The sequence below is a fragment of the Diaphorina citri genome, unplaced genomic scaffold (genome assembly GCF_000475195.1).
Source record: "Diaphorina citri unplaced genomic scaffold, Diaci psyllid genome assembly version 1.1 scaffold62, whole genome shotgun sequence".
In the NCBI taxonomy this organism is placed as follows: Eukaryota; Metazoa; Arthropoda; class Insecta; order Hemiptera; family Psyllidae; genus Diaphorina; species Diaphorina citri.
In genome coordinates this window covers 220,297-248,049 of record NW_007377499.1, presented here as the reverse complement: position 1 = coordinate 248,049, position 27,753 = coordinate 220,297, and the positions used below count along the sequence as shown (strand labels likewise).

The 27,753-nt window shown below is 36.6% G+C and overlaps 1 protein-coding gene and 3 long non-coding RNA genes across 4 annotated transcripts in view; 1 reads left to right on the top strand and 3 right to left on the bottom strand.

The window, feature by feature from the left end:
• Positions 1–12,461: 12,461 nt before the first annotated feature.
• Positions 12,462–13,584, bottom strand: LOC113471275. Its single transcript, XR_003394036.1, has 2 exons — positions 13,048–13,584; positions 12,462–12,958 (listed from the first exon to the last, which is right to left on the bottom strand). It is a non-coding gene; the product is annotated as an uncharacterized LOC113471275 (long non-coding RNA).
• A 1,314-nt stretch (positions 13,585–14,898) lies between these two features.
• LOC103518805 (protein tweety) overlaps positions 14,899–27,753 on the bottom strand; it is a 24,428-nt gene continuing 11,573 nt past the window's right edge. The window contains exons 6-14 of the mRNA XM_026830230.1: positions 26,379–26,430; positions 23,173–23,235; positions 22,261–22,404; positions 21,855–21,982; positions 21,498–21,599; positions 20,480–20,575; positions 20,054–20,217; positions 15,601–15,837; positions 14,899–15,306 (exon numbers count right to left, since the gene is read on the bottom strand). Of these exons, the coding sequence (XP_026686031.1) occupies positions 15,680–15,837; positions 20,054–20,217; positions 20,480–20,575; positions 21,498–21,599; positions 21,855–21,982; positions 22,261–22,404; positions 23,173–23,235; positions 26,379–26,430 (907 nt within the window). The 3' untranslated portion in view covers positions 14,899–15,306; positions 15,601–15,679. The remainder of the gene's footprint in view (positions 15,307–15,600; positions 15,838–20,053; positions 20,218–20,479; positions 20,576–21,497; positions 21,600–21,854; positions 21,983–22,260; positions 22,405–23,172; positions 23,236–26,378; positions 26,431–27,753) is intronic.
• LOC113471273 lies at positions 17,058–17,708 on the bottom strand. Its single transcript, XR_003394034.1, has 2 exons — positions 17,620–17,708; positions 17,058–17,473 (listed from the first exon to the last, which is right to left on the bottom strand). It is a non-coding gene; the product is annotated as an uncharacterized LOC113471273 (long non-coding RNA).
• On the top strand, positions 18,255–18,841 carry LOC113471274. Its single transcript, XR_003394035.1, has 2 exons — positions 18,255–18,387; positions 18,536–18,841. It is a non-coding gene; the product is annotated as an uncharacterized LOC113471274 (long non-coding RNA).

The following is a 27,753-nucleotide window of genomic DNA, read 5'->3' as shown; positions in this document are numbered from 1 at the left end:
TCAAACCGAGAATTGAACCAGTGATTTCTGGCTTTTAGTTCCACAATTTTAGTCTGGTTAGCGCTGTGGGCATCAGAATCTTTGGACCTGGAATTTACCTGAAATAAAACACCATCTTACTTTCAGTGAAAACTCCCAACACTATTGCCTTAAGTCAAAAGTGCAGTCACCTTATGACATTTTCACTATTTTCTCATTTTTCGAAGCTTTTTCCAACATTACACCATATTTTTTTCTCCAAACGGTGATAAACTTACCTAATGAGAGACAAGCTTAGAGTAATCAGGTGTGTAAGATGATATTGGCAGGTTCAAACACTGCTGGGTGTGCTGGTCGCGACCGATTGAAAACAATCTGCGATCGACCGGTTGGACAGCCTTGCTATAGATTATAGAATGTAAATATCTACAGTTGCTATGGACCAATGGTAAAAAAGAGTAGGAGATGAATACATGTCAAGAGAAAGAGGGAGAAAAAAGGAAAAGTGAGAGGGAGAGAGGGAGCGAAAGAGAGGGAGAGAGAGAAAGGAAAAGAGAGAAAGGGAGTAAGGGAGGGAGAAAGGGAGAAAGGAAAAGAGAAATGGAATATCGTTTATCTGGGGAAAACCTTGCGAGGAAAAAATGTGGATGAAGAAAAAGCTTGAGCTACCTTGAAATTCTTATTTGAACGAAATAATCAAAAGAAAATAAGGAAACATAGAGAAGGCAAGGGAGAGAGAAAGAGGATGGAGAGAGAGGTAGAGGAGAGGGAGAGAGAGAGGGACAGAGAGAGCGAGGGAGATTGAGAGAGAAAAGGGGAGAGAGAGAGAGAGGGACAGCGAGAGCGATGGAAATTGAGAGAGAGAGGGGGGGGAGAGAGAAAGAGAGGGAGAGATAGAAAAACAAGAATGGGAAGACGAAGGAAGAGAGGAATAAATGAAGAATAAAGCAGAATCAAGATAAGATAAAGACTGGATAATGGGTAAAGCAGGGCCGTTATTAAGGGTTGGGGCCTTGCCCCCCTCCCCCTCGATCTTTATTTTTCCCCTTTACTGTTAGGCCAGACTCTGAAAATATGGAGCAATGAGACAATAATCACTCACTAGAGGAAGAAAAACAAGATTTTCCAGGATAGCAGAATTCTTACTGAAAGGTCTTGAACGAAGAAAGGTAATAAAAATGAAACTTAATGAGCATTTTGGCCAACAAAAAGTAGCACATATGATCGAAAACAATATTTGGGATGTCCGATGTCCCCTAGTAATATCATCCGTATTACCGTATTGTACAGGTAGAAGCGAAGTTATGGACGTTTTTCGAAGTGTCCAAGTATTTTTGTGGGTGAGTGTACTTAATGATTATAAAAATACAATTGTCTGCTACATTAGTAAAAAGTTGCTTGACAAATTTCAAAATATCAGAAGTAAAATAAAGTTATGCTAAGGTTGACTTACCAACAGGACTGACAAAGCCCGAGCCACGTCTGGTTAATGATAAGGTGAGAGAACTCTTCCTAGCTGTCACTGGTCCTCCTTTACTATTCACATTCATATCACAGTCATGTTGCTTGTTATTATCACTAGGGGAGGTGGAACTGTTTAGAACACCATTGCCTGGGACTCCATTAACCGGGACCGGAGACCCGTTGAGCGGGGGGGAAAGTTTGGTATGAGCAGATTGTGAAAGAGTTGAATGATTTGGTTCTTTCTGTTGGATAGCGTGGTCAACATGATGAGGGCGTGAGTTCTCCATTCCGTCAGATCACGGCGAAACAGAAGGCGAAGACTGGCGAGGAGTGAAGACTTCATGCGGCTGTACTGAGTAGTCAGTGTGGACGAGGTGCTAGGACTGAGCGAGGGTATGTCCATACGGGACACGACACGGAGGAACAAATACAATGCGGGCGGATTCTAGGATACGATCTGAAACCAAACAAAGAAACACCATTAAAGAAGCTTCTGGGTTCAAATTATAGAATGGGAGGGGGGGACATTCATAACTTCATAAGAGAATAATTTGAACATGTCTCGGATTAACAAAAGCTGTGTGCGTGTGCCAAGTATACTGACATGACAAACTAAATATTTTGAATCTAGTGTATTTGTGTTATTACACTGACCCCATGTCCCTTGTGTTGATAAAGTGATAAGCCACTTCTATTTCAGGACACTAGACACTCTCACGTACCAATAACCCAAAGTACCTAGAATATTAACAATGATAATAATGTAGCATTAAGTGAAAGGTAAACCCAAGGCGAAGGGAGCGCCTGAGGCGTTTTTCCGTCAGGCTCTATTTTATTTTTATTGTGTTTAAAGTTTCAAATAAATGATACCTTGAACCCGCGCCCTCTTCATTACCAGACGAGTGCCTTAACCACTCTACGTTAGATAAATAATCAAGAGGTTCTGGACTTACCCCTGTATTCTTATCATGTGTATTGTGAACATTGAGATTAACAAAATCAATATTAGCTTGTCTCTATCAACTATGAACAAAATACATCCGAGTATTATGTTCAAAACAAACTCGTGTGCCTACCTAGGGGACTATACAGATACATTCTAAACAGGGAACGACTAAGCAGCCTAGTTCACATTTAAGAAGGGTTACATAGCTTGAAAATCTTGAAAGTGAAAAGAAGAAGCCCAAGTAAGGGGTTGATAGCACATCTAATTACATAAAGGTACCTGAACATATTATGTGCTTCAGAACGAGCAAGCTAAACCAAAATGTTTTCTGTACTTTTATTTTGTAGGTATTGGAACCATTATGTGTTTAAGATTGACTCAACTATCTGTCTATGACATCTGATGTGACTGTAAAATATGAAATCACTCAACAACTCAAGTGTCAGTTGATTGATTGTATTATCTCGGACTGGGAAGAGATAGTTCAGACCCAACATAATATCTACCTCTACCGGGTGATCCCTACACTAATGTGTTCATCATCACAACAGCAAAACCATTGAAAGAGAACATTATTTCCTCCAAATCTCAAGTAATCAATACCCACCACACCACTACAGTACCTACTAACTCAAGTTGATAGTAATGGGGAGGAAAACATAACCCCGTGAATATGAGCCTATAGTAAATAGTGTGACGTATGTAAAATCCCCCAAAAAACAACGTTAATTGTTTTGTAATTTTCATCAGTTATCTTTATTAGTGCACTGCAGTCAAGATCTAGCTTTCGTAATCCAGGATCATTGGTTCAACAACAAGGTGATTGATGTAGGTGATTGATATATTAGGAGGGAGAGGAAAAACGGAAAACTTGTATCGTTAATCATACACGAACATGGAACAATAGACTTGCAGGCTTTCCTAAAACTAATGAGATAAAGTTGATAATACATACCTACCTTGTATTTATTATAACAAAGCTCAAGCTATCCTTACTTCTACAACTTGACTATAGTGCTTCTATCCAGAAAATTATATGTAGAAATACATAAGATCAGAAAATAATGAGCGCAACATTTAATTGACCGAACGATAGTGAAGGTCTATGTTTTAACTCAGGCTTGTCCAACCCGCGGCCCGCATGCGGCCCGCGAGCTTTACTGTATGATACACAGACGTGTTGGAATGGTTGGTTAAGGTAAGGCATTGGACTTCGAATCAGGAGACCGGGGTTCGAATCCGGCGTACTACAGAAAATTTTAATTTGTTACATTGGTAAAGATAAAGATTAATTACCGGAGGAGATGGTGAAACTGGGGAAAATACGGGACACGCTTGTCCCGTACGGGACATTTTGAAAAGTGCCCAAAATACGGGACGTCCCGGGCCTGTCTTCCTTCTCTCTTCGATTTCGGGATGATAAGACCATAGAAGTTACAGTTCCCTCTGTCAAACCTCTTTGTCAAAAAAGTGATTTTTAGCCCATGGTCTGTACGTATGTACTACAGGTTTAAATGGGAAAAGGTGGTATACAAAATATCTCAAGAATGGTTTGTCGTAGAGCGATGAAATTTGGTATGCACCGGTATGGTCCAAGGACGCGACTGTAACAATTTGGTAAAAATCGGACAGCCACTCATCCAGATATCACCCAAAGTTAATGTTGCTTCGAACTTCGAAAAAAAAATCTTTTTTTTTTCATACTTTATACTAGTGGTTCTGTGAACTGAAGACCTCACTCAGATTCTTTTGCCTAAGCTGAGACTTTCCCTAAATGGGTGACCCTACGTAATAACTAATAACACATGTGAATCAAAACAGAAATAAAAACAAGTCTAAAACACGTCTTATGTAGGTATCTACCTATATTATATCCTATATCCAAAAAAAAGAGGAGACAGTTTTTTTTTTACATATAGAATACCTAATATAAACCTGTCAATCACTCAAAAGACTAAAATTGAAGAAGGGTTGATTTTGAACCTTTTTTTAAAACAATTACCAAGAATTGGGATTATTTTTGTAGAGAGAACAGAAGGGTATAAAAGGGTGATAAATGCGGTAATTTATCTATTACCATGTTCAAAAGTTCGAGACCAAAATTGGACCTGGGACACCAAATTTCAAGGATCGACGTGTCTTGATTTCAAAGTTCATCAAAATCAGACCAGGCAAAATAGACCGAGAGCTGAGGTCGGAAAACTCACGTGGGAAGGTACAAAATTTTTGACCATTGCATGAAAAATCGAGAACAAATAGAAAACCCATTTCTTACATCTCGGACCGGGGGCGTTTGGCGGCTACGGCCGTCTGGAAAATCGAAATTGGACCAAAATTTACGTGGAAAGGTACACAAATAATTCCAACGCCATATGATGCGCACTTGGCCCCTAAACTCAAAGCCACTTCGTAAGAAAACTTTTTTGTGGGCTTTCGGCCTTTAGGAAGCCTTTGAAAAAGGCCATTTTGGGACAAAATTTACGTTGAAAGGTACACGAAAAATTCCAACGCCATTCGATCCGGTTTCATGCCCTGATTTCAAATATGTGTCGTAAGAAAACATTTGTGGGGGTTTCTGCCTTTAAGAAAGGCCGCAAAGGCCTCTGGGCCAAAATTTACACGGGACACGCTTGTCCCGTACGGGACATTTTGAAAAGTGCCCAAAATACGGGACGTCCCGGGAAATACGGGACGTCTGGCAAGCCTAGTTGAAAGGTACACGAAAAATTCCAACGCCATATGGTGTGGACTTGACCCCTAAACTCAAAACCACTTCGTACGAGGAAATGTTTTGGGAAGACTAAAATAAGTCCCCACTTCCTTCTCCTTTTATATTTCCTTTTCTCTTGCATAAATAAACGAAATTTAAAGTTGAACTGCTTGAATGTCATTTTAGGAGGGGAGATTGGAGAAGGAAATAGAAAGTAAAAAACAAAATAATATACATATTGTATATCAACAAACATTTGAATTTGCTAGAGCATAAAAGTAATAAATTTTCAAACCGAGAATTGAACCACTGATTTCTGGCTCTTAGTTCCACAATTTTAGTCTGGTTAGCGCTGTGGGCATCGGAATCTTTGGACCTGGAATTTACCTGAAATAAAACACCATCTTACTTTCAGTGAAAACTCCCAACACTATTGCCTAAGTCAAAAGTGCAGTCACCTTAAGACAGTTTCACTATTTTCTCGTTTTTCGAAGCTTTTTCCAACATTTCACCATATTTTTTCTCCAAACTTAGGTGGATATTACATAGACATCCTTACGTATAAATATTACTCTTACAAAGCTCATAAACGATACACGCATATCTATATTCATTACTTAGGTCACCAGCTACATTTACAATTCTTTCTGCAATTTTGCTGTTTGTATGATCTTTCATCCATAAAACACGTGCGGAAAAAAGGCCATAATATATTTATGTTTGTTTGATAGGTATACGCAACATAAAAATGTCACATTTCGTCACCCACCAGAATTTTTATTGCCTCAAAATAGAGTATTGCTGATGGAGATCGGGATTAGGTATACGTATGGCCAATTGCACACACTGAAATACATAAAGGTAATCAAACATCGGAATAAGATCTCGAGAATACATTAAACAGAAAGTCGTAAAAAAGAATGTACCAAAAATACTAGAGGGAACGTTAGATGATGAACATTTGAACAATCCGACCCCGCGCGTATGCCTACTATGCCTGTCTTCCTTCTCTCTTCGATTTCGGGATGATAAGACCATAGAAGTTACAGTTCCCTCTGTCAAACCTCTTAAAAAAAAAAAAAAAATGTTGTAAAATAATACCCTTTGCTAAATAAATATTATGTACATATTTTACATGGATAGATACTTCTCCACACTAAAATCCTACATTTGTGACATGAACGTTCTCTTCAAATTGAAATATGTAGCAGTTGGACATGTCTGGGAACTTTGACTACACTTGGTCCTGAGAACTTTAAAAAGAAATGTTTTTAATTGTGTTACACATACTTCAATGCTTGACACAAATGTTGTTCCCCAATTATTATACACCTAGATAAATTTTATGACTTGACTTGGACTTTGAACCACCAACCTTCAGATCCAAAGCTCAATGTGTTAATTACTACACCACTAAGGTTGCTACCTAGCTAGGTAGGTACCTACTTAAGTTATAGCGTAAGTAGGTATAGTTTAAACTTTAAACACTTACCAAGTGCTAAATAACAGCAACAGAGGCCATACTTGGATGAGCTTGTGATGCAATCTAGAGAGATATCATTTATCACTGGAGAACAAGTACATTGAACTCTGAACTTTACACCTGAACTTGGAAAATAATGTAGATCTCTCACTTCCAAGGATTTTAGCTAGGGTAGGTTAACTAACTTACTTAAATGTAGAAATCACCAAGTAATTACCTAAAGTATTAGGTATCTTTTACAAAGTTAAGCAACCTAAAAAAACTTTAGGAAAGATCTTTTCCAAGAAAACTTTCTACAAGTCCTTGAAACCTCAGAACCTTGATTTCGGTTTTGAATGTTCAGAAAATTTCTATGATTTCAAATTTTAAACAACACAGTATCTGGGTAGGGTTCGTAAAGTAGAGATTTTCTTTTAGACTGCACTGCGGTACAATGGAAAAACACAATTGAAAAACATTAGGATTAGATTAGACAGACGACTTTACTAAAAAATAGAAAAACAAGAAAATCATTTGCGAAAATGGAAATGGAAATATGGAAAATTCAAATCCAAAAAAGAAAACTTTGATGGGGTAATTTGCGCATGATCTTTTTTGAAACAGCTGACTCGATGGTTAACATTACCCGCCAAAATTCAAAATCTCATCAGTGATCAGTGGCGTATACAAGCCCGTTCCCACATGTCTCGTGAGTTTATTCATGCTTTTTTTTTTGTTCGGAAAGGATATGTTCGTTCTCGGAAAGGCTGGCTTTCTCCTATCCTCTCTTCCTTCTCCCTTCGATTTTGGGACGATAAGACCTTAGCAGTTACAGTTCCCTCTAATTACCCCCCTGTAATTCTAAATGGGGTACAGGTACCATGAGTGAGTGGTGAGTGCCTCTAAAAATCTAGGTGTCATTATATTGACGACACACTATCCTGGAGACCCAATGTTGCGGAGATCCGTAAGAAAATATTTTACTCCCTCCACACATTGGGCAAATTTAGAAAAATATTTCCTCCAAAACTCAAAGAGAAGCTTGTCAAGTCCTTGGTTCTTCCTCTCTTTGATTACTGCGATGTGGTAGGTATATGGCTGTGGACTAGGTAACATCGGAACCAAGTCGATCGCTTCAGGTGGCCCATAATGCATGTGTCAGATACCTATGTCTGCAAACTGTGGCGTTATGACCATGTATCATCATCATTTGATGAATTGGACTGGATATGAGGCTTGAAGAACGACGAAAAGTTCACATGCTGCTATTTCTTTACAAGCTGTTGAATCAGAAATTCCCGGAATATCTGGTGGGAGTTACGTGGGAGCCTTTGAATACCTAGCGCAACCAAATAATTATGCCACAAGATCGGCGAAGAAAACTTCTCAAAGTGGAAGTGCCACCACACAAAGGCACAGCGCTGGGTAACTCCCTCATGGTAACAACTCACTGCCAGCTGAGGTGCGGTGCTCACCTTCTTTAAATTGCTTTAAAATGAAATTATTAGAGGGCTCTAATAATTTCAAATGGAAAAATCAGTGGTTGGGTGGAAGATCTCACGTAAGTGAGAACCCTGCCACTTAAAATAAAGCCCTAAAAAAACCTTTTTAAAAAAGTAAAAAGGTATGGGTAAGGAGCTGTGCCCATTGTACTATAACTTGACCCGACAAATCGTACGTAGGTACGATTTGTCGGGTCAAGTTATGTTTTCTAGTGTGTAATGTGTAAGGTGCCTGACCTTCTCATTCTGGAAAAAAAAAAAACGTATGCGTACGTAGGTACGATTTGTCGGGTCAAGTTATGTTTTCTAGTGTGTAATGTGTAAGGTGCCTGACCTTCTCATTCTGGAAAAAAAAACGTATAAAACTTACGAGAGTTGGGAACGGACTCCGCGATGGAGTAAGAAGAGTGTCGGTGCATAAGTCTGCATAACGGATACGGTGCATAACGCGTAATAGAAGAGGTACGAACGTCATCGGGTCAATTATTTAGGAAAGTGGTTACAAGAGGTGATTGCCTACAGTATTTTATTATTATTAGGTACTTTTATTTATAGGTAAATCAATGATTTTAGGGCCTCAGTGCCTCACTGCATCATAAATCGAAAATCAGCCCTAATAAAATCACATGCGTCCTAACCAGATTTTCTAGTTCTGCCTGTATTGGAAGAGGTGCCTACTGCTTACAATACACATATAAATATCGGTAGAACATGATGTGGTTTATTATACATCCTTTGCTAGGTCCTGTGAGTTAATAGCTTAACCTGTAACTGCTAAGATCTTATCGTCCCGAAAGCGAAGAGAGAAGGAAGACAGGAGAGGAGAAAGTCAGCCGTTCCGAGAACAAATCTGTTCAGGATGTCTGTTTTGGACAAAATCCGGCCTAGTCGAAACCGCGGGAATCGAACCCGCGACCTAGCGCTTACAAGGCAGACGTATTTTTTTATTATTATATAATAGGTACCTACCTATTGTGTTTACTCTTATAATGTATATATGTCTATGCCTCACCATTACTTCAATTAATTAAGGAAGAGTTATAGGTACTAGGTATAAGTACATATTTGTAACCCAGAGATTTGCACAATCCGATAAGAAATTTATTATTTGTCCGAGACATCACGTGAGAACAATATTCAGGTTGAAGAGCCAAGCTGAAAACAACTTTAGAAAATATGCACTTGACATTTCGTAATATTCTGACATCACAGTGACTACTGACTATATTGGTCTGGTTGAAATACCAGCAGGGCAAAGGTGAGGTACTGATGAGATATACTTACATGGACAAAACACGAGGTACCATCTTGATAGGCTCAATCATTACTTTATCATAAGATCATTATCAAAATGGTAAAAACACTTCAAACAGTTGAAACTTTTCATATAGGGTATAAGTATAGGTATTCAACATAGAATAAAGAAATGAGAAATGTATGTAGGTAGGTACCTACCTACTAAACTTACAGTGGGATATTTTTTCCGGTCGTGAGGGGAAATAGTTATGTATATATTAAGGTACCTAGCTAGTACCTACGTATAGGTACAATGAAGTGTATGAAAAAACCAATGAATTATTTTTTCATCGAGATGAGAAGAATTCAATACACAATTACACATACCGCGAAAGCGAAGTGAAACGGAAGGTAAACTACTAAAAATAGTTTAAATCAAATACCTACCTAGGCTAACTATATCGAAAGCGAAATAACGTGTATTTTACACTGAATTATAAAAGAATTATCGACAAAAAAACACGCTCTTATATTATTGTTCACTAAAGTTCTATTCTTATTAGGTAATTATTTTTATGCTTAGGTTTGGCTGTAATATTTAAGAACGTCTAATCCAATAGAAACGTTAAATTCAACTGAGGAATAGAATAGGAATCAATTATTGAAATCCTAGAGGTAGGTATTGTGTAGTTTCTAATCACAACACTCAGGGACCTTTCATTGATGAAATAACAACAGATTCCAGGACTTGAGTCCATACCGAGTACCTACTACATTATACTTACTAGATCTACGCCAGGGGTTCTTCACTAATATAGTTCAATAAGCATACGAGTATACCTACTATATCAGCCATTATTATTCAAAATCGGACACATTAAATGTAAAATCGTTGAGATAAAACATTAGAAGACGCTTGGTTCAGTAAAACATTCTACATTACAAACCTATGGGCTGTCTGCTTATCACTAGTTTAGGTTTATTATTGTAGAGATAAGAGAGGTATAGTTCAATAAGCATACGAGTATACCTACTATATCAGCCATTATTATTCAAAATCGGACACATTAAATGTAAAATCGTTGAGATAAAACATTAGAAGACGCTTGGTTCAGTAAAACATTCTACATTACAAACCTATGGGCTGTCTGCTTATCACTAGTTTAGGTTTATTATTGTAGAGATAAGAGAGGTACCTATCAAATTATTTTAACAATGACGTGAAGGGCCATGACCCCTTGTACTACATTATGTAGCCTTTCCTTTAAGGCCAGAGCTAAAAATATAAAACTCCTTAGCATTCTCAGGTTCCCGGCTAAATGATTTGTTTCAAAGGCCCTGAATAATATTGTTATCAGAAGTCAGAAGCAGACCACGTGGTCTAGTAGTAATCTCTAGTAGCGCGGTCAAACTTTCTTGACTTGGCGGGGCGGAGCGCTACCGCGCTCCTTAATATACTATCGGAAACTTGAAATTTCAATCAAGGACGTACCATTGTTTAATCAATTGTTAAGAGGAGCGCTACCGCGCTCCTTAATATACTATCGGAAACTTGAAATTTCAATCAAGGACGTACCATTGTTTAATCAATTGTTAAGAGAGAAGAATTAGCAGAAAAAGTGGTAACATGTATAAATACCTACTCAGTGCTTTACCCCAAGTTAACCCCCTAGACCAGTAGGTACATATTATGGTACCTGTTTTATCTTCTTCTTCTTCTTCTTCTCCTTCTTCCTTCTTTATAAATACCTACTCAGTGCTTTACCCCAAGTTAACCCCCTAGACCAGTAGGTACATATTATGGTACCTGTTTTATCTTCTTCTTCTTCCTTCTTCTTCTTAGCCTTTTCCCACTCAAGTGGGGTCGGCGTTTTTTGATAGCAGCTTCCATCTGCCTCGGTTATTTACATCTTCCTCTGATAAACCCTGCTCTTCCAGGTCCTTGTTCACACAATGTTCCCACTTTTTCTTCGGCCTACCTCTCGTTCTTCGTCCTTCCACTTGTATCTGTCTCAGAAAATAAACGCAGAGTACTTCAGACAACAGCAGATAGTGCAATCGTGTACGCAGCGCCAGCTTGGGCAAGTTGTCTAAAGTTTCAAACGTACAGACAGAAAAAGTACCCAAAGGAAATTTTATTCATCCTAAGGGTATGCTCTGCATACAGGACGGTATCAACGGAGACGGCAGTAATAGCTCGGGTTATACCTATTTATCTACAGGTAGAGGAGACAGCTCTTAGCTTTAGGAAAACCAGGGAAGAAAAGGATGCATTGAGAAGTAATACATTATTAGAAAGGTGGCAACAAAGATGGGAACAGGCAGTTACAGGGCAATGGACAAGAAATCTAATGAGAAACATAAAGCCATGGTATGAGAGGAAGGTTGGAGAGACTGACTTTAGGATAACACAGGCGTTGTCAGGACTCCATGTCCTGACAATGCTTTCAAGCGTATATCCATAGAATTGGGAAGTGTCAGACTCCGAACCATCGGATACAGCAGAACATACATTGTTCATATGTCCAAGGTGCGATGCTGAAAGAAACGAAGCTACTAGACAACATAACACTCAGTTAAATGGGTGCAATATGGTGGAATGTATGCTGAGATCTGGAAGAGAATAGAAAATAATCAAAACAATGGTAAATAAAATTATGAGGGAAAAAGAAGAGCATGAAAGAGAAATGAAAAAAGAGAAAGGGAAGAAGAGGAAATACTAGCGCAGTCTTGCATAATAGACAAGCTAGGAACAGAAATAGGTAGGTATAGGTTTATATAAGGGAAGTACGTATAAATCTTTAAGATGTAGGTACAATTGTACATGTACATTTTACCTATTGCGATTTAATCACTGGGTGTCATCAACAGCAGGATTACATTAAGGAGAGTTTCAAGTTTATTTAAATACGACATAGGTACGGTCAAGTACGATACGGTACGGAACAGTCAGATACGATTAGGTACAGTCAAGTATAGTCAGGTGCGGTACGATACGGTCACCTACGGCCATGCCTCTATGCATACGGCCATGCCTCAGCCACGCGCAAGCGGCCGGAGCCTGCTTGTAAATAAATAAAATTGGTAGGTACTAAAATTCATTTGTTTTAGTACATATTATTAACCTTAACTACACTAAAAAGTCAGATATAAAAGAGGATATTTAAAATTGCATATAGTAATCATAATAAATAATATTACTTTATAAATTTATTTATTTTACAGTACATAATTATTTTAATAGCCAGGAGTACAATCCAAGTTCAAACTCATCTCATTGAACTTTGGATTAAAATTTAGCTGAAATCAGATTAACTTAAACTCAACTGACTGTTTGATTTTAAACTTTGAAATTAGCAGAAATTAGAGTAACTCAAACGCAGATTGTGAACCTAGCCATAAATAAATTAAAGAGAGATATTTTGAAAACAATAGCATTACCAAGCTTCTGAAATTATTTCTCGCTCTCACTGGGTTGTAGGTATTGTTGGAACAACTAAACATGGATTTCTCGTTTACACTCAATTCATATCAGAAGTAAGAAAGGCCATTTGTTTTCAAGGATTGATGCTACAGTATGAAGGAACTGACTGATTACAAACACAGCAATGTCGTATTGACTTGGATTGAACGTTCAAGTAATGATGTCTGCTCTGCATCTACAGTATGAAGGAACTGACTGATTACAAACACAGCAATGTCGTATTGACTTGGATTGAACGTTCAAGTAATGATGTCTGCTCTGCACACAACAGCTCCATGAGTTTATAAGAAGATAAATTCTTTCAGATTTGTCGTAGAATCCATTGCAAAGCAACAATGCACACAGCACTAACAGTTCCTTCTTTAGAATTTATCTTTCGCTAATTCATAACAAAATCAAAATTTTAAATGCATTTAATACAGGTTGAAAATTAATATAATTCAAATAATTTCATATAGGTAATAAATAATTTTATTGTAATCAAATGAAAAAGTAAAAATGAGAGGGAAATACAAAATGAAAGGAATAATAATTGTCTCAAATAATGTCGACTAAAAATAATTCAGTATAAAAAATTTAAAAGGAAAGGAGGATTAAAGTACAAAAGTATATTTATGTGTACAGAAAATGCAGATTTTTTTTTACAATTGAATATTTACATAGAAATCAATAGGTAATATTGAAAATTTCAAGAATGAATACGTAAACAAAGAAATATTTTCGACTTTGATGTGCATAGGTAAGTAAGAATACATTCCTAGGTCTAATAATTACCTAATTTCATACTATTACGATTCACGATTTTTTCTTAAAAACCACAAAAAATTTCATCAAAATCGGTCGAGCCGTTTTTGCGTGAAAAGAGGACAACCAAAGGTCTATTTAGCGTGACATACACACAGACAGATTTAAATCAGAACACTTAAAAGGGTACCCGGACATATTCTCAAGCAATTTATCAGAAATGAGATCACATCGGATATATCTCAGCTAAGTTTTATACTCCTCCATGTTTATATCCATTGATTGTAATTAAATTCTTAAGAACTTTTTTTTTTTTTGCTTTCAAACCACCGGTACTCTTCCATAATCTACCGCACAGCCGTACTACTAATTCTTATTCTATGAGAAGTTAAAACCAAATTATAAGCGCACACACCATTTGAATACACCTGAGATTTTGGTTGAGCTCTAGTGGGGAAACATGAGGTTACAAGTTATAAGCATAGAAATGTCTTACCTACTAGAAGTATTCAACACCAAAAACACAAGAAGCGAAAATTTATACTTGACATTTTTGTCTTTGTGTTTCTAGTCCATGAATCAAGTCAAGTGTATTGTATTGTATATTGGGAGGCGCGCGAACGTTAGGACGCTCTTGGTATAAGGAATAAGAAGGAAAATGGTATTACACAAACATGTCTACTACAATATAACTCACTGCTATTGAATAACTAGAGTACAGTAAAACCTCGATTATATCAACTAATTGGGACCGAGGGTAGTTGATATTATCGAAATTCTGTAAAAAAGTTGATATAATCGAAATTCCGTATAAAACAATGAAAATAGGGCCAAATTTAGTGGTACATTATAAAAGTTGATATAATCGAAATTCCGTATAAAACAATGAAAATAGGGCCAAATTTAGTGGTACAAAAGAACAAAATAGGGAAGAAAAGAAGAAAGAATAGGGAAGATAGGAAAAACAGAAAATAGGGAAGTTGATATAATAGAGTTAATATAATGGAGATTGATATAATGGAGATTGATATAATCGAGGTTGATATAATGGAGATTGATATAATCGAGGTTTTACTGTACTAGGATCATGAGTATCATGTTGAATTTAAGAAACACTACGTTTTTTTTTAAAGATATAATGGAGATTGATATAATCGAGGTTTTACTGTACTAGGATCATGAGTATCATGTTGAATTTAAGAAACACTACGTTTTTTTTTTAAATTTAAACAGGTCTTGATTATTGTACCATAAAATGTAATGTTATTACCAATCAAATATATAAGACCTTGTTTAGACTGCGAGGGTAAAGGGACTTTTCAGTCCTATGCTGGTAGTATAAACAAGGTATATTCTATTCTATACGGTAAACTGCAAATTGAACCAAAAAGAATCGTTATTTACTAATAGACAAATTAATACAAAATGGACTTCGATGTAAGAGTGTAAAGGTAAAGTTTGAATAAAGTCAACAGGAGACTAGAAAGTCCTAAAACATTGTGCTTACCAGTTTACAACTACTACTCAAGTTATGTATTTCACTTGAGTTCAGTATTTATTTGGTTATACATAGTTGAGTAGTTCTAGTGCAATTCATTTAGAGTTCAGTGATGGCATAGTTGGAGAAGGTTGATAGTTTAGGAACGGTAGGTGTGACCACAGTCTGAGCAACGGTAGGGATGGTGGGTGTTTGTGCGGGTATGCCCAGGACTTGTGGGTGACTCATGGGTGTGAGTGGCGTGTGTGCAGCACTGGTGGGGGTCTGAGCAGGTCGTATACCTGTGAGGGAACAATAAGTACATTATTAGGCCTTTGTCAAATAAAATGATACACAATGAGGGTGGGGGTCTGAGCAGGTCGTATACCTGTGAGGGAACAATAAGTACATTATTAGGCCTTTGTCAAATAAAATGATACACAATGAGAATCAGCTACCAATTGTTCCCAAGTTTTCCGTTTCATCATACCTCTCCATCAGTTTTGTCCGATTTGGACGACATTTGGCCAGAGTGTTCAACACATATAGGATATTTTTTCAATAAAATTTGAGGTAGATTGGTAATTTAGACTTACCTAGATGTGTGGGGGGTCTAGGGGGTTGATGATGTAGAGGTAGATCCAGCAGAGGTGTCGGATTGACTGGGGCCGAATCTCAGTAGAAATCTGAAGACTCGAGTGTTTTGCATTTCTTGCTCAGTGTGGAATATTGTCCTGGTCCGTCGCGTTGGAATTTCTTATGTCCTAATGTATGAGAGGAGTAGTTGTTACCCATCATCATACCTGTACTACCATTGTCATTACGACGATTACCTGCAAGGAACAACAAATCATAATATATTAGCAGTTATCACACGCGACTATTCTACACTTGTCAATACAAAAAAAATATAGGATAGTCAATACAAAAAAAATATAGGATAGTTAATTCTTCCTTCCGACACGATTCGATGTTCTTAAAATGACTTACGTTTGAGGTTAATACGAATAATTATTATTCAAACATAACTGTTTGAACGAGAACAAATGTTCAATTCTACTTCAAGTCTACATCATAATTTCATAGCGATTCCGTTCTGATTACCACATATTAATATAAGTTATGGTAGACAGTTATGCTGACTCAACAACTGTCTTACTATTGTTTCCCTAGCTGCTGTGCTGACTGGAAACCAGTCAGTTCTGTTAGATCTTAGTGAGAGAGTTGTTGTGTACTGCATCGTGCAGGGACTTACTGAAATCTCATAATTTCATAGCGATTCCGTTCTGATTACCACATATTAATATAAGTTATGGTAGACAGTTATGCTGACTCAACAACTGTCTTACTATTAATTGTTTCCCTAGCTGCTGACTGGAAACCAGTCAGTTCTGTTGGATCTTAGTGAGAGAGTTGTTGTGTACTGCATCGTGCAGGGACTTACTGAAATCTCGTATTATTTTAAAATAAAGGTCCATGCCAAATTTGGTGCTTTCCTGACGAAATGCAGCTTTTTTGACGTTAGGCCACCGACTTGAAATCTCGTATTATTTTATTATTTCTCAATTTATCATTTTTACTCTCTCATTTAAATCATATTCGTTTAATCAATTTTAATACATTGAATTTCACATTATTTTATTATTTGGAATTAGAATAAGTTTTTTAAAGTTTAATTAAATTTTGGGAATAAAAAAATAAAGCTTTTTAAAAAGCACAAACAGTGTTTTGTGATTTAAACTTATAATGTTGTTATTGTTGTTGTTGTTGTTGTTAGCGAATAGCGACTGTCAGGATTCAGGTATTGAGCATTAGGTGTAATATAGTCCGCTAGCAAATACCTAGTATCCAGTAATAATAGAAACGGTAAGAATAATGTTAATACATAGGATGTCTAATATAAACCTAACAAATAATCGTCTAGTCCACATGTTTTTGTCCAAAATAACTTCACACTTAGATACATAAGAAGTGGTCTATTTTATACCCAATACATCGGCATAATACCTCGGTGGTATATCCTCACCAGTCCTACATATCATATTCTTTTATCTTTCTTAAAATCTCATTTGAAGCCCGAGTTCTTTCACCAGAGAAGATTTTGTAGTGTATAATAAAAAGTCGATAACTGTTCAAAAGAATAAGTTTTGATTTTTTGAATATTGGTCACGGAAAAATAATTGGGTATACACTGTATACAGTTATTAACTAGAGAGAGAGGGAGAGGAGAAAGAAATGAGGTATTCTATTATATATTTATTAATTTATTATTACCGTATGTGCGAGAGCCTAATAATAAATAAATTTCATGTCTTTACATTTTATAATTGGTAAATTTAAAAATAAAATAAATCTTACAAAAAATGACTAAATTGTTTCCTTATAATATGACTATTGACTAATCCCTACAATATACTTTACATTTGAATTGTACAGAGTAAGAGAAGAAGGAAAATTAAATAAAACTACCTTTTTTTAATTAAAATAATAAATTAAATTTGTATATTATTGAAAGGGAGAGACTTTTTTCTTTCTGACTATTGACTAATCCCTACAATATACTTTACATTTGAATTGTACAGAGTAAGAGAAGAAGGAAAATTAAATAAAACTACCTTTTTTAATTAAAATAATAAATTAAATTTGTATATTATTGAAAGGGAGAGACTTTTTTCTTTGAAAAGGATTTTTTTAATAGTTGATAGAAAAAATCATGTAGAAAAATGTACAAAAAGAAGAACAATTGGAATTTGGCAGTTTGTTTCGTGTGTATGTGTTGATTCAACATTGAAATAACAAGGGAAAGGAAAAATAAAAACGCACTAGTTTATTCATGTGGGAATAGTTATCAATTTTCAGTTTCGTCAATAGTTTACCATTGTCAGTTGGATGTGAGATTTCCCATGAAATATCAAACAGATCACAGTGAAAGGTAAATAAACATTTCATTTTCCCGCCAAACCCTAAGCACATAAACTTCTGGATTAAGAAGGTCTCAGCATAGATGATGAACCTCCACTGATGAGTACATACATATTACATACTGGTAGGGAGATAACGACAAGAAGATAAACGATTTCTCCGGTTTTATCTGGATCAAGTTCCAGGTAGTGAGAGTTACAGTATAATCATAATCATGTACCTATTTAGGTAACCTTTTGCACCAAATAGAGACTATTTGATAATCAAAATAAAACTCATATGCGATTTAACTCTATTACGAAACTTGTCTCAGTTAGAATCGCCTTCTAGAATATTTCCTTATCTCCTACTAACCTCATGTGTTGTGTACAGTCCTAGATTAGAATAAAATACATATATCCTGCTTGCTTACTTACACATTCAGAAATGGAGACAAAAAGGCAAAATATCTCCTAGAATAGGTTGAAAAGACACATCGCCTTCTAGAATATTTCCTTATCTCCTACTAACCTCATGTGTTGTGTACAGTCCTAGATTAGAATAAAATACATATATCCTGCTTACACATTCAGAAATGGAGACAAAAAGGCAAAATATCTCCTAGAATAGGTTGAAAAGACATTCCAAATATTTTCCTAGAAATAGAAATTTTTGTTGGGCTTCATAAAAGTCTTCTGAGAACGAAAAGGAAAACAATTAGTTAGACTTGTACCACCTCGGTCACTTTAAATGAAACAACCACAGCTTACAAATACATATCAAGAGAACACTTTGAATATGGTAACAGAATAATCTCTCTCTAATTCTCAATACATTTCCTCCTCACTCAACGGACAATTGCATTTACATGAATAACAAACATTTACAATGACATAGGAAACAAAATAACTATATACACAACTTAGTAGCTACAATAATAATTTATAAATACAAAATATTTACTAATTGAAATATTTAATGTAAATTGAGCGGGCCTTGTTAAGTCAATCTCATGACACCTCATATAATATTTCAGCTTGACTCCAAACACAAAAAGCCCACCTGAGGCTTAGGTGTAGGGACAAACATCCCCAAAAGATGGGTTAAGCATATATTTATATTTCAGCTTGACTCCAAACACAAAAAGCCCACCTGAGGCTTAGGTGTAGGGACAAACATCCCCAAAAGATGGGTTAAGCATATATAGGAATCTACGAATCAAGTCCTCTACCTCTTAATATATTAAGGGGTTTTCCACACTTCTCATTCTGCAACTGATAGTTCATTTTCATGTGCTAGAAATAGAAAATTCATTTCAAAGGTATTTACCGAAGGGGCTACAGAACTAAAACTTGCAGAAATAGACATCACACCTAGACATTCATAATGAATACATCACATCGGATATATCTCAGCTAAGTTTTATACTCCTCCATGTTTATATCCATTGATTGTAATTAAATTCTTAAGAACGGTACAATTGTACATGTACATTTTACCTATTGCGATTTAATCACTGGGTGTCATCAACAGCAGGATTACATTAAGGAGAGTTTCAAGTGTATTTAAATACGACATATGCTGAAAGAAACGAAGCTACTAGACAACATAACACTCAGTTAAATGGGTGCAATATGGTGGAATGTATGCTGAGATCTGGAAGAGAATAGAAAATAATCAAAACAATGGTAAATAAAATTATGAGGGAAAAAGAAGAGCATGAAAGAGAAATGAAAAAAGAGAAAGGGAAGAAGAGGAAATACTAGCGCAGTCTTGCATAATAGACAAGCTAGGAACAGAAATAGGTAGGTATAGGTTTATATAAGGGAAGTACGTATAAATCTTTAAGATGTAGGTACAATTGTACATGTACATTTTACCTATTGCGATTTAATCACTGGGTGTCATCAACAGCAGGATTACATTAAGGAGAGTTTCAAGTTTATTTAAATACGACATAGGTACGGTCAAGTACGATACGGTACGGAACAGTCAGATACGATTAGGTACAGTCAAGTATAGTCAGGTGCGGTACGATACGGTCACCTACGGCCATGCCTCTATGCATACGGCCATGCCTCAGCCACGCGCAAGCGGCCGGAGCCTGCTTGTAAATAAATAAAATTGGTACGATGTAGTTGTACTTACCGACACCAGGGTGCTCTAGGGTGCGGAACTTTCTATTCAAAGTCGCGTACTGAGGATGTTGCGGTGCTGATGGCAGGGGTGCCCCCCTACTTGAGGCTCGTAATGTACCCATGTTTCCTGGCCCCACCCCCCCTCCCACCCCGGGACTTCGGCCATAGATATCCCTAGAACACACACAGGACAATAGAGTTGAGTTGATTTTAACACTGAGGAGTATGGGAAGAAATCAGTATTCACGAACTCAAGGGATTACAAAGGATAATTCATACATATTTTCCTAACAAAACAAGTCTTGTAATGGTAATAATAATCACAATGACCAACAACTGTATTCGAAATTAAATAATACTTTAAAGATTTTTTTGTTGTTGTTACATATTTATTTATCGAACCCGGACTAAAAGGAAAGATATAAAGGAAGGCTACCCTTGCGGAGGTCTCATTGTACGTGCTGCAATGGCTTGACTAGCAGCTGATGGTGGCATGTAGGGATCCTGCTCATCCACTTGCAAGTATTCACGTCTGAAAACAAACAACAGGAACAATGTGAGATATTGTAAAATGAAAAACATAATAATATGACAAATATCCGTGTAGGGATCCTGCTCATCCACTTGCAAGTATTCACGTCTGAAAACAAACAACAGGAACAATGTGAGATATTGTAAAATGAAAAACATTATAATATGACAAATATTGTAAAATCTGTCAAACATCACCGGAGAGGTAAGTCCAGATGTTTCCTGATGTAAATCCCGACAACTTGGTAGCAAAGTATTGGGATGCACGAGGGAAAATGACCTAATAGTCAACTCCGAGCATTTGAAAACAACAACAACAACATATTGTAAAATCTGTCAAACATCACCGGAGAGGTAAGTCCAGATGTTTCCTGATGTAAATTTAATCTATGATCTCATGAAATATAGAATTTCATTGAAGAACTTACTCTTTCCTGATCTAAATCCAGTCTATAACCTCATGAAATATAGAATTTCATTGAAGAACTTACACTTTCCTGATGTAAATCCAGTCTATAACCTCATGAAATACAGAATTTCATTGAATTCTCTCATATTTTTTTCGATAATCTGTTCGCGTAGTGTCCAGGTTCACCACACCTGTAACAGGAGAAAACTCTATTCTTTCCATGAGGAGTATTTCTAGTGAAAACCGCCAAAAAGCGGTTATTTCCGCCTGTGGGCGGAGCCAAGTGCAACTTTTGCCGAATTTCAGATTTTTCCCTTTACTTACTTATCAAGACCTATCATCCTGCCAAATTTCAAGTTTATACGACATCGGGAAGTGCCTCAACATTTTGATGAGTGACTGAGTGAATGAATGAGTAAAAAAATTGCGGTTTTTGCGCCTCTATATCTATGCGTGCTTACTGTAACTTGGCCTGGCGCACTGCCGTGCGCTGGGATTTCATTGAAGAACTTACTTTTTCCTGATGTAAATCCAGGTGTGTGAGTCTAGCCAAACTAGAACAGTAAAGAAGAATCCCGCCACTGCCATAGCTAACAACATGAGAGCCAATCCAAATCTAAAAACATAGGAAATCATACAATTATTCATTCAATCAAGATTTAAACATTTTCAAATTGATTTGTTTCATAGAGGATGTGTTGTAGGGCAATTTTTATAGCAGCAATTTTGGACCTTTTTGGAGAAAAAATAACTGAATGAAAATGCCTGCACCAGCACTAAGGGAACCATTTGATATGAAGCCAGTTTCCTTAATTCCAAGAGCTCTTGGAAATATGAAATCCCTAAAGCTGAGCTGAGATGAATTACTTACAGTGCTGTGTCACAAGTAGACTGCAAAGCGTGAATATACTCGCGATTGATGGGTTGACAATTCAAGATGGCGGGTAGTCCAGACATGAGGTTGGAGGCTAACTTCACCTCCGTGGTAAGGATGTCCAAGATTGAAAAAAAAAAAAAAAAAAAAAAAAAACGACGACGAAGAAAATAGGATCTAATAAATGTCCCCCTTGGTACATGAAATACCTATCTAGTTTTCATTTCAGAACCTACTTATATTGAAAATTTGAAAGTAACATTTTTGGGCTTCAATGTTACTCCAAATTCTTTCCCTCGGTTTTAACATTGAAATGAAACCCGGTACAGAAAGTGGATTTTTCTATTTTCCCAACTACTTTATAGCTTACTATTTTGAAGATGATATTATTTTATGGTCTTACCCGTTTGACGACTACATGGAATGGATTAGTGCGCGATGTTTCACAGGTAAGGTAGTATGCTAGGATATCCATCTGTAACCTGACAGGTGGGGGTGACTGTCGCTCCAGGAACCTATCTGGTGACATACATACATCTCCTGTAGCCTGTAATAATCAATCAACAATGAAATATTTTCAACAGGGTTCAGTAGTCAAGTGATTTTGCAGTATGTGGTGACTCTACAAAGTATTCCAAATGTTTTTGAACGGATTAAGATTTTTTCTTTTCTTTTTGAAGTACATAGTTGTCAAATTTCAGGTGGAGCCCTGAGTCAGCCCCTGGGGACCATTTTTAAAATCTTGAGGAGGAACCAACTCGTTATGACACACATGTAAAACAGCATAAAAATCAAATTCTTTGGTTTATTTTTGATCTGGATCTTTGAAGAGGAACCAACTCGTTATGACACACATGTAAAACAGCATAAAAATCAAATTCTTTGGTTTATTTTTGATCTGGATCTGATAACCAGGGTCGGAGTTATGGTTTATTCAAATTTTAATTTCTCCATGTTCTTCTGCTAATAGGGGAAGTACCGACAGCTGAGGATTGAATCCATTCACTCTAGCCAATATTGGATATTGGAAAACCGAAATACACTGGTTCGAAACCACCATCATACACAACAATAACCAGGGTCGGAGTTATGGTTTATTCAAATTTTAATTTCTCCATGTTCTTCTGCTAATAGGGGAAGTACCGACACTAGGAAATTAATTTTGATCGGTGATTTGTGCTTCAAATAGGCCCCACAAATTAACTAATATTGAAATTCAGACCCAAAAATTAAAACCTTTGATTTTCAATCCTGATGGTGAAAAATGGATCCCATTGATTCCTTGTGGTCATAATATAAACGTGGTATTACTTACAACAGCAATGACTAGATATAGGGAACTCAGCAACCAGCATATAATAATTTGTAAAAATACATTCTTTCACATTTTCATGAACCACTTGAACGAAATATTTCAAAGAAGAAATTAAATAATAGGTAAATAAGTACATAAATAAGGTACCTTGTAAAAATACATTCTTTCACATTTTCATGAACCACTTGAACGAAATATTTCAAAGAAGAAATTAAATAATAGGTAAATAAGTACATTTTCATAAGTACTTCTCCTGTTAGGCAATGAACATTGAGTTTGTCGGATGTACCGTATAAAGTTCATTAGCAGAAAGTCTCACTCAGGCTGTATAAACACTAAACAGGGTATACGTATACTGAACCCTTCCAATAGTGTTATCTTCAATGACTACAGAAATTCCTTGCCCCAGAACAGACGTACCCCTTGGTAATATAATAAAGAACCACAAATCAAAACTCAAACACATCTCGGTGCGTTCTAATAAATCTTGAATTGAAATATTGAATCCTCCTAAAAGAGCTACCTAAACCACAAATCAAAACTCAAACACATCTCGGTGCGTTCTAATAAATCTTGAATTGAAATATTGAATCCTCCTAAAAGAGCTACCTAACCTAACAGAAACAGATGTCCCCCTCTATCACGTACAATATGACGGACCTTGTGTAGATAGAGAGAGAGGAAGTTGACGGTAAACTACATATGTAAATAGAAATAAAATCTAGGGTGTAGATTTCTTCATTTGTCTCCCCCAAGATATTATAAAAAATTGCCTCCTAAAAGAGCTACCTAACCTAACAGAAACAGATGTCCCCCTCTATCACGTACAATATGACGGACCTTGTGTAGAAAGAGAGAGAGGAAGTTGACGGTAAACTACATATGTACATAGAAATAAAATCTAGGGTGTAGATTTCTTCATTTGTCTCCCCCAAGATATTATTTTTTATTTTTATTTAATATACCTTATTTATACTGTCGGCTAAGACTAAAAATAAAGTCCCATTTGTGGGTTGTGAATGGTATTCGTATTTCAAGTGTGAGATGTATTGAACACGCGCTGGTATTTCTTTATGTAAAGCTTTAAACCACGTCTTGGAAAATAATAATTCGCCAGCCTAGTTAGCTTAGTTGGTAGTGCGTCTGCCTTGTAAGCGCCCGGGGCGGATATCGATTCCCGCCCGGGGCGGATATCATCCTGATGGAATAATGTTCGTTCTTGGAACGGCTGGCTTTCTCCTATCCTGTCTTCCTTCTCTCTTCGATTTCGGGACGATAAGACCATAGCAGTTACAGTTCCCTCTGTTTAGTTGGTAGTGCGTCTGCCTTGTAAGCGCTAGGCCGCGGGTTCGATTCCCGCCCGGGGCGGATATCATCCTGATGGACATAGCAGTTACAGTTCCCTCTGTCAAACCTCTTAAAATAAAATAATAATTGAAATATTCTGTTCGGTCGGTCCTTGGCTAATTCAAAGTTCAAACAAATATTAAGAATGCTTTGGGAGGATAGATATATTATGTTACTGAGACTGAGGAGGATCTATGACATTGATATACCAGGGCTGTTTAGCCCCCGGGGCTCCCCATAGCAGTTACAGTTCCCTCTGTCAAACCTCTTAAAATAAAATAATAATTGAAATATTCTGTTCGGTCGGTCCTTGGCTAATTCAAACAAATATTAAGAATGCTTTGGGAGGATAGATATATTATGTTACTGAGACTGAGGATCTAGGTATGACATTGATATACCATGGCTGTTTAGCCCCCGGGGCTCCCCTCGGGGCTCGGGCTTCACTTTTGCTTCTTTACTCAAAATTGAGAAACAAGAATAACCACTGTTAGGGATGTCTGTTGAGGCATAAAAAACAAAATTACCTTATACCATTCTTTTTTTTTTACATAGCTCAGTCTTCCCCAAACTACATTTATGCCCAATCTTACCACAGAGAGTTTTTAGTCCAGAATTTAAGGCAGTGGTTCTCAAACTTTTTTTTGCATGGCGCCCCCTTTTGGCATATTCTCATTTTTTCACGCCCCCTCCTAACTTACCCAACCCCTCTTTTTACCTATGGGTTTTATGGAATAACAAAACGAGAATTTGAAACTTCGAATATTTTTTTTATATTCAAGTAAGTAGGTTACCTATTTATAGGTTTTATGAAATAACAAAACGAACCAACCTCAGTGGCTCAAGCAGTTAGCGCGGGAGGAATTTCAGAGAACTGGAGGTTTATGGTTCAAATCCCTCATAAGGTGAAACAACAGTGATAATAAGCAGGGTAGACTAATTTCTGACAAGAATTAATCAATGTTAACATAATTAAAATACTAGAGTTGGAGACTAAGTACCTGGTAGGTAATTTTGGTATAAATTTGATTTTTGTTATAGGAAAATCTCGCGCCCCCCAGTTTGAGAACCTCTGGTTTAAGGAATACTGGCCTGTGTAAATCAAATATGTGACGTCAAAGAAAACCATTGATACTATGTTAGCTCTCAGTGGTATAAGATCATAAGTACCTGGTAGGTAATTTTGGTATAAATTTGATTTTTGTTATAGGAAAATCTCGCGCCCCCCAGTTTGAGAACCTCTGGTTTAAGAAATACTGGCCTGTGTAAATCAAATATGTGACGTCAAAGAAAACCATTGATACTATGTTAGCTCTCAGTGGTAAAATCGGCCATTAAACTGCCTTGTCATCCTTATGGTATTACGTTGGATGACAAATCTCTGAACTCCTACATCTACTTGTAATACCTATGTATGCTATGAATATACTGGGATCTAGCTACATATATAAGATCAGCCATTAAACTGCCTTGTCATCCTTATGGTATTACGTTGGATGACAAATCTCTGAACTCCTACATCTACTTGTAATACCTACATATGTATGCTATGAATATACTGGGATCTAGCTACATACGTATTATATTATGTCATGACCATGACTAATACTCGGGATCTTAAGAACCCTAACTCTAGTCTCCTAAATCTTTCCACTGTCCTCGGAGATTTGGTAAACAAATAATTTTAGTTCGGTTCCTCTACTCCCTAAGTTCAAGTGTATTGAAGAGAACAATAGGTAAAGATAAAGATGATGATCCCGAGACTTTACTGTGATGCTGTTATCAAGCGCGCCGACAGGCGTGCGAACGTCAAGAGTTTATTAACGAGGGTAACTCCCACGATCAGTAATCATACTTACTCCATGTATGGAAAAAATTGACTTGTTTACAGAAAACCCGATGCTCTGGCACCTGATTCTTCCACGAATAAACAATGAATGAATGAATTGTCTTATTTATTAAAGTATGTCCACACATAGTCGACGGTCGAATATGAATTTATTCTGAATCTATGAACGATCGACGGCCGGTCGACTAAGTTTGGACACACGACACATAAACTTTGCAAAAAATTTCCTGTAACATATATGATACATTTTGAATTCCTGTGGCATATGAGACCTTTTGAATTCCTGTAACATATACATTCCTGTAACATATATGATACATTTTGAATTCCTGTGGCATATGAGACCTTTTGAATTCCTGTAACATATACGAAACCTTTTGAATTCCTGTTGCTCTGGCATACGGACCTTGTATTTCCTGCTACCATCAAATCTGTGTGTTTCCTGTGCATCCAGGAAATATCGAGATCGGTTCCCACATTTTACCGAGAAGATGGAATTTCACACGATTTTTTATTTTTTTTTTTTTTTAGGGACGACAGGGAAATGACGTACGATAGATTGGGGTTAGACAGTAGACGGGGAAAAAGAAGAGGGATTAGCAGTGAGTACACAAGTGAAAAGAAAAAATTACTCCATGTATGGAAAAAATTGACTTGTTTACAGAAAACCCGATGCTCTGGCACCTGATTCTTCCACGAATAAACAATGAATGAATGGTCTTATTTATTAAAGTATGTCCACTTGTCCACACATGGTCGACGGTCGAATATGAATTTATTCTGAATCTATGATCGATCGACGGCCGGTCGACTATGTTTGGACACACGACACATAAACTTTGCAAAAAAAAAAAACACTTCATAGAAATACAATATAGAACTTAAGAGCTATGGTATAATAATAATATAGGTAGGTAATAAAAATCAAAGAGAAATTATTATTAAATCAAGGACAATAAAATATAACTAGTAAAAAATTGTAATTATTGTAAATGCAGAGTGAAAATGTTCTTGGCGAAAAAATAGCTAAAAAGAACGCACTTTTCACTTTCACTTTGCAAATCATATGTTTGGTGGAACAGAAATACCCAAAAAGTGGTGGCAGTTCACTAACTTCTCACTTTTTATTTCACTTTGCGTTTTACTTTTCAAAAAATGATGGTGGAACAGAATCTCAAAGTACCAAGTGAAAAGTACAAAGTACCAAGTAAAAAGTGAATGGAGGAATAGGCTCCTGCTTGGTTAACCGAGCATCTGCCTCACTAAAACTTTCTGTCCCAACTACACTTGGTGGTCTAACCAACATAGCTCCTTTCTCTGATATATCCTTTTCCACATGTTTGAAACCCCTATCAGCCATTATTTCCACACCAGGCTCAATCAGA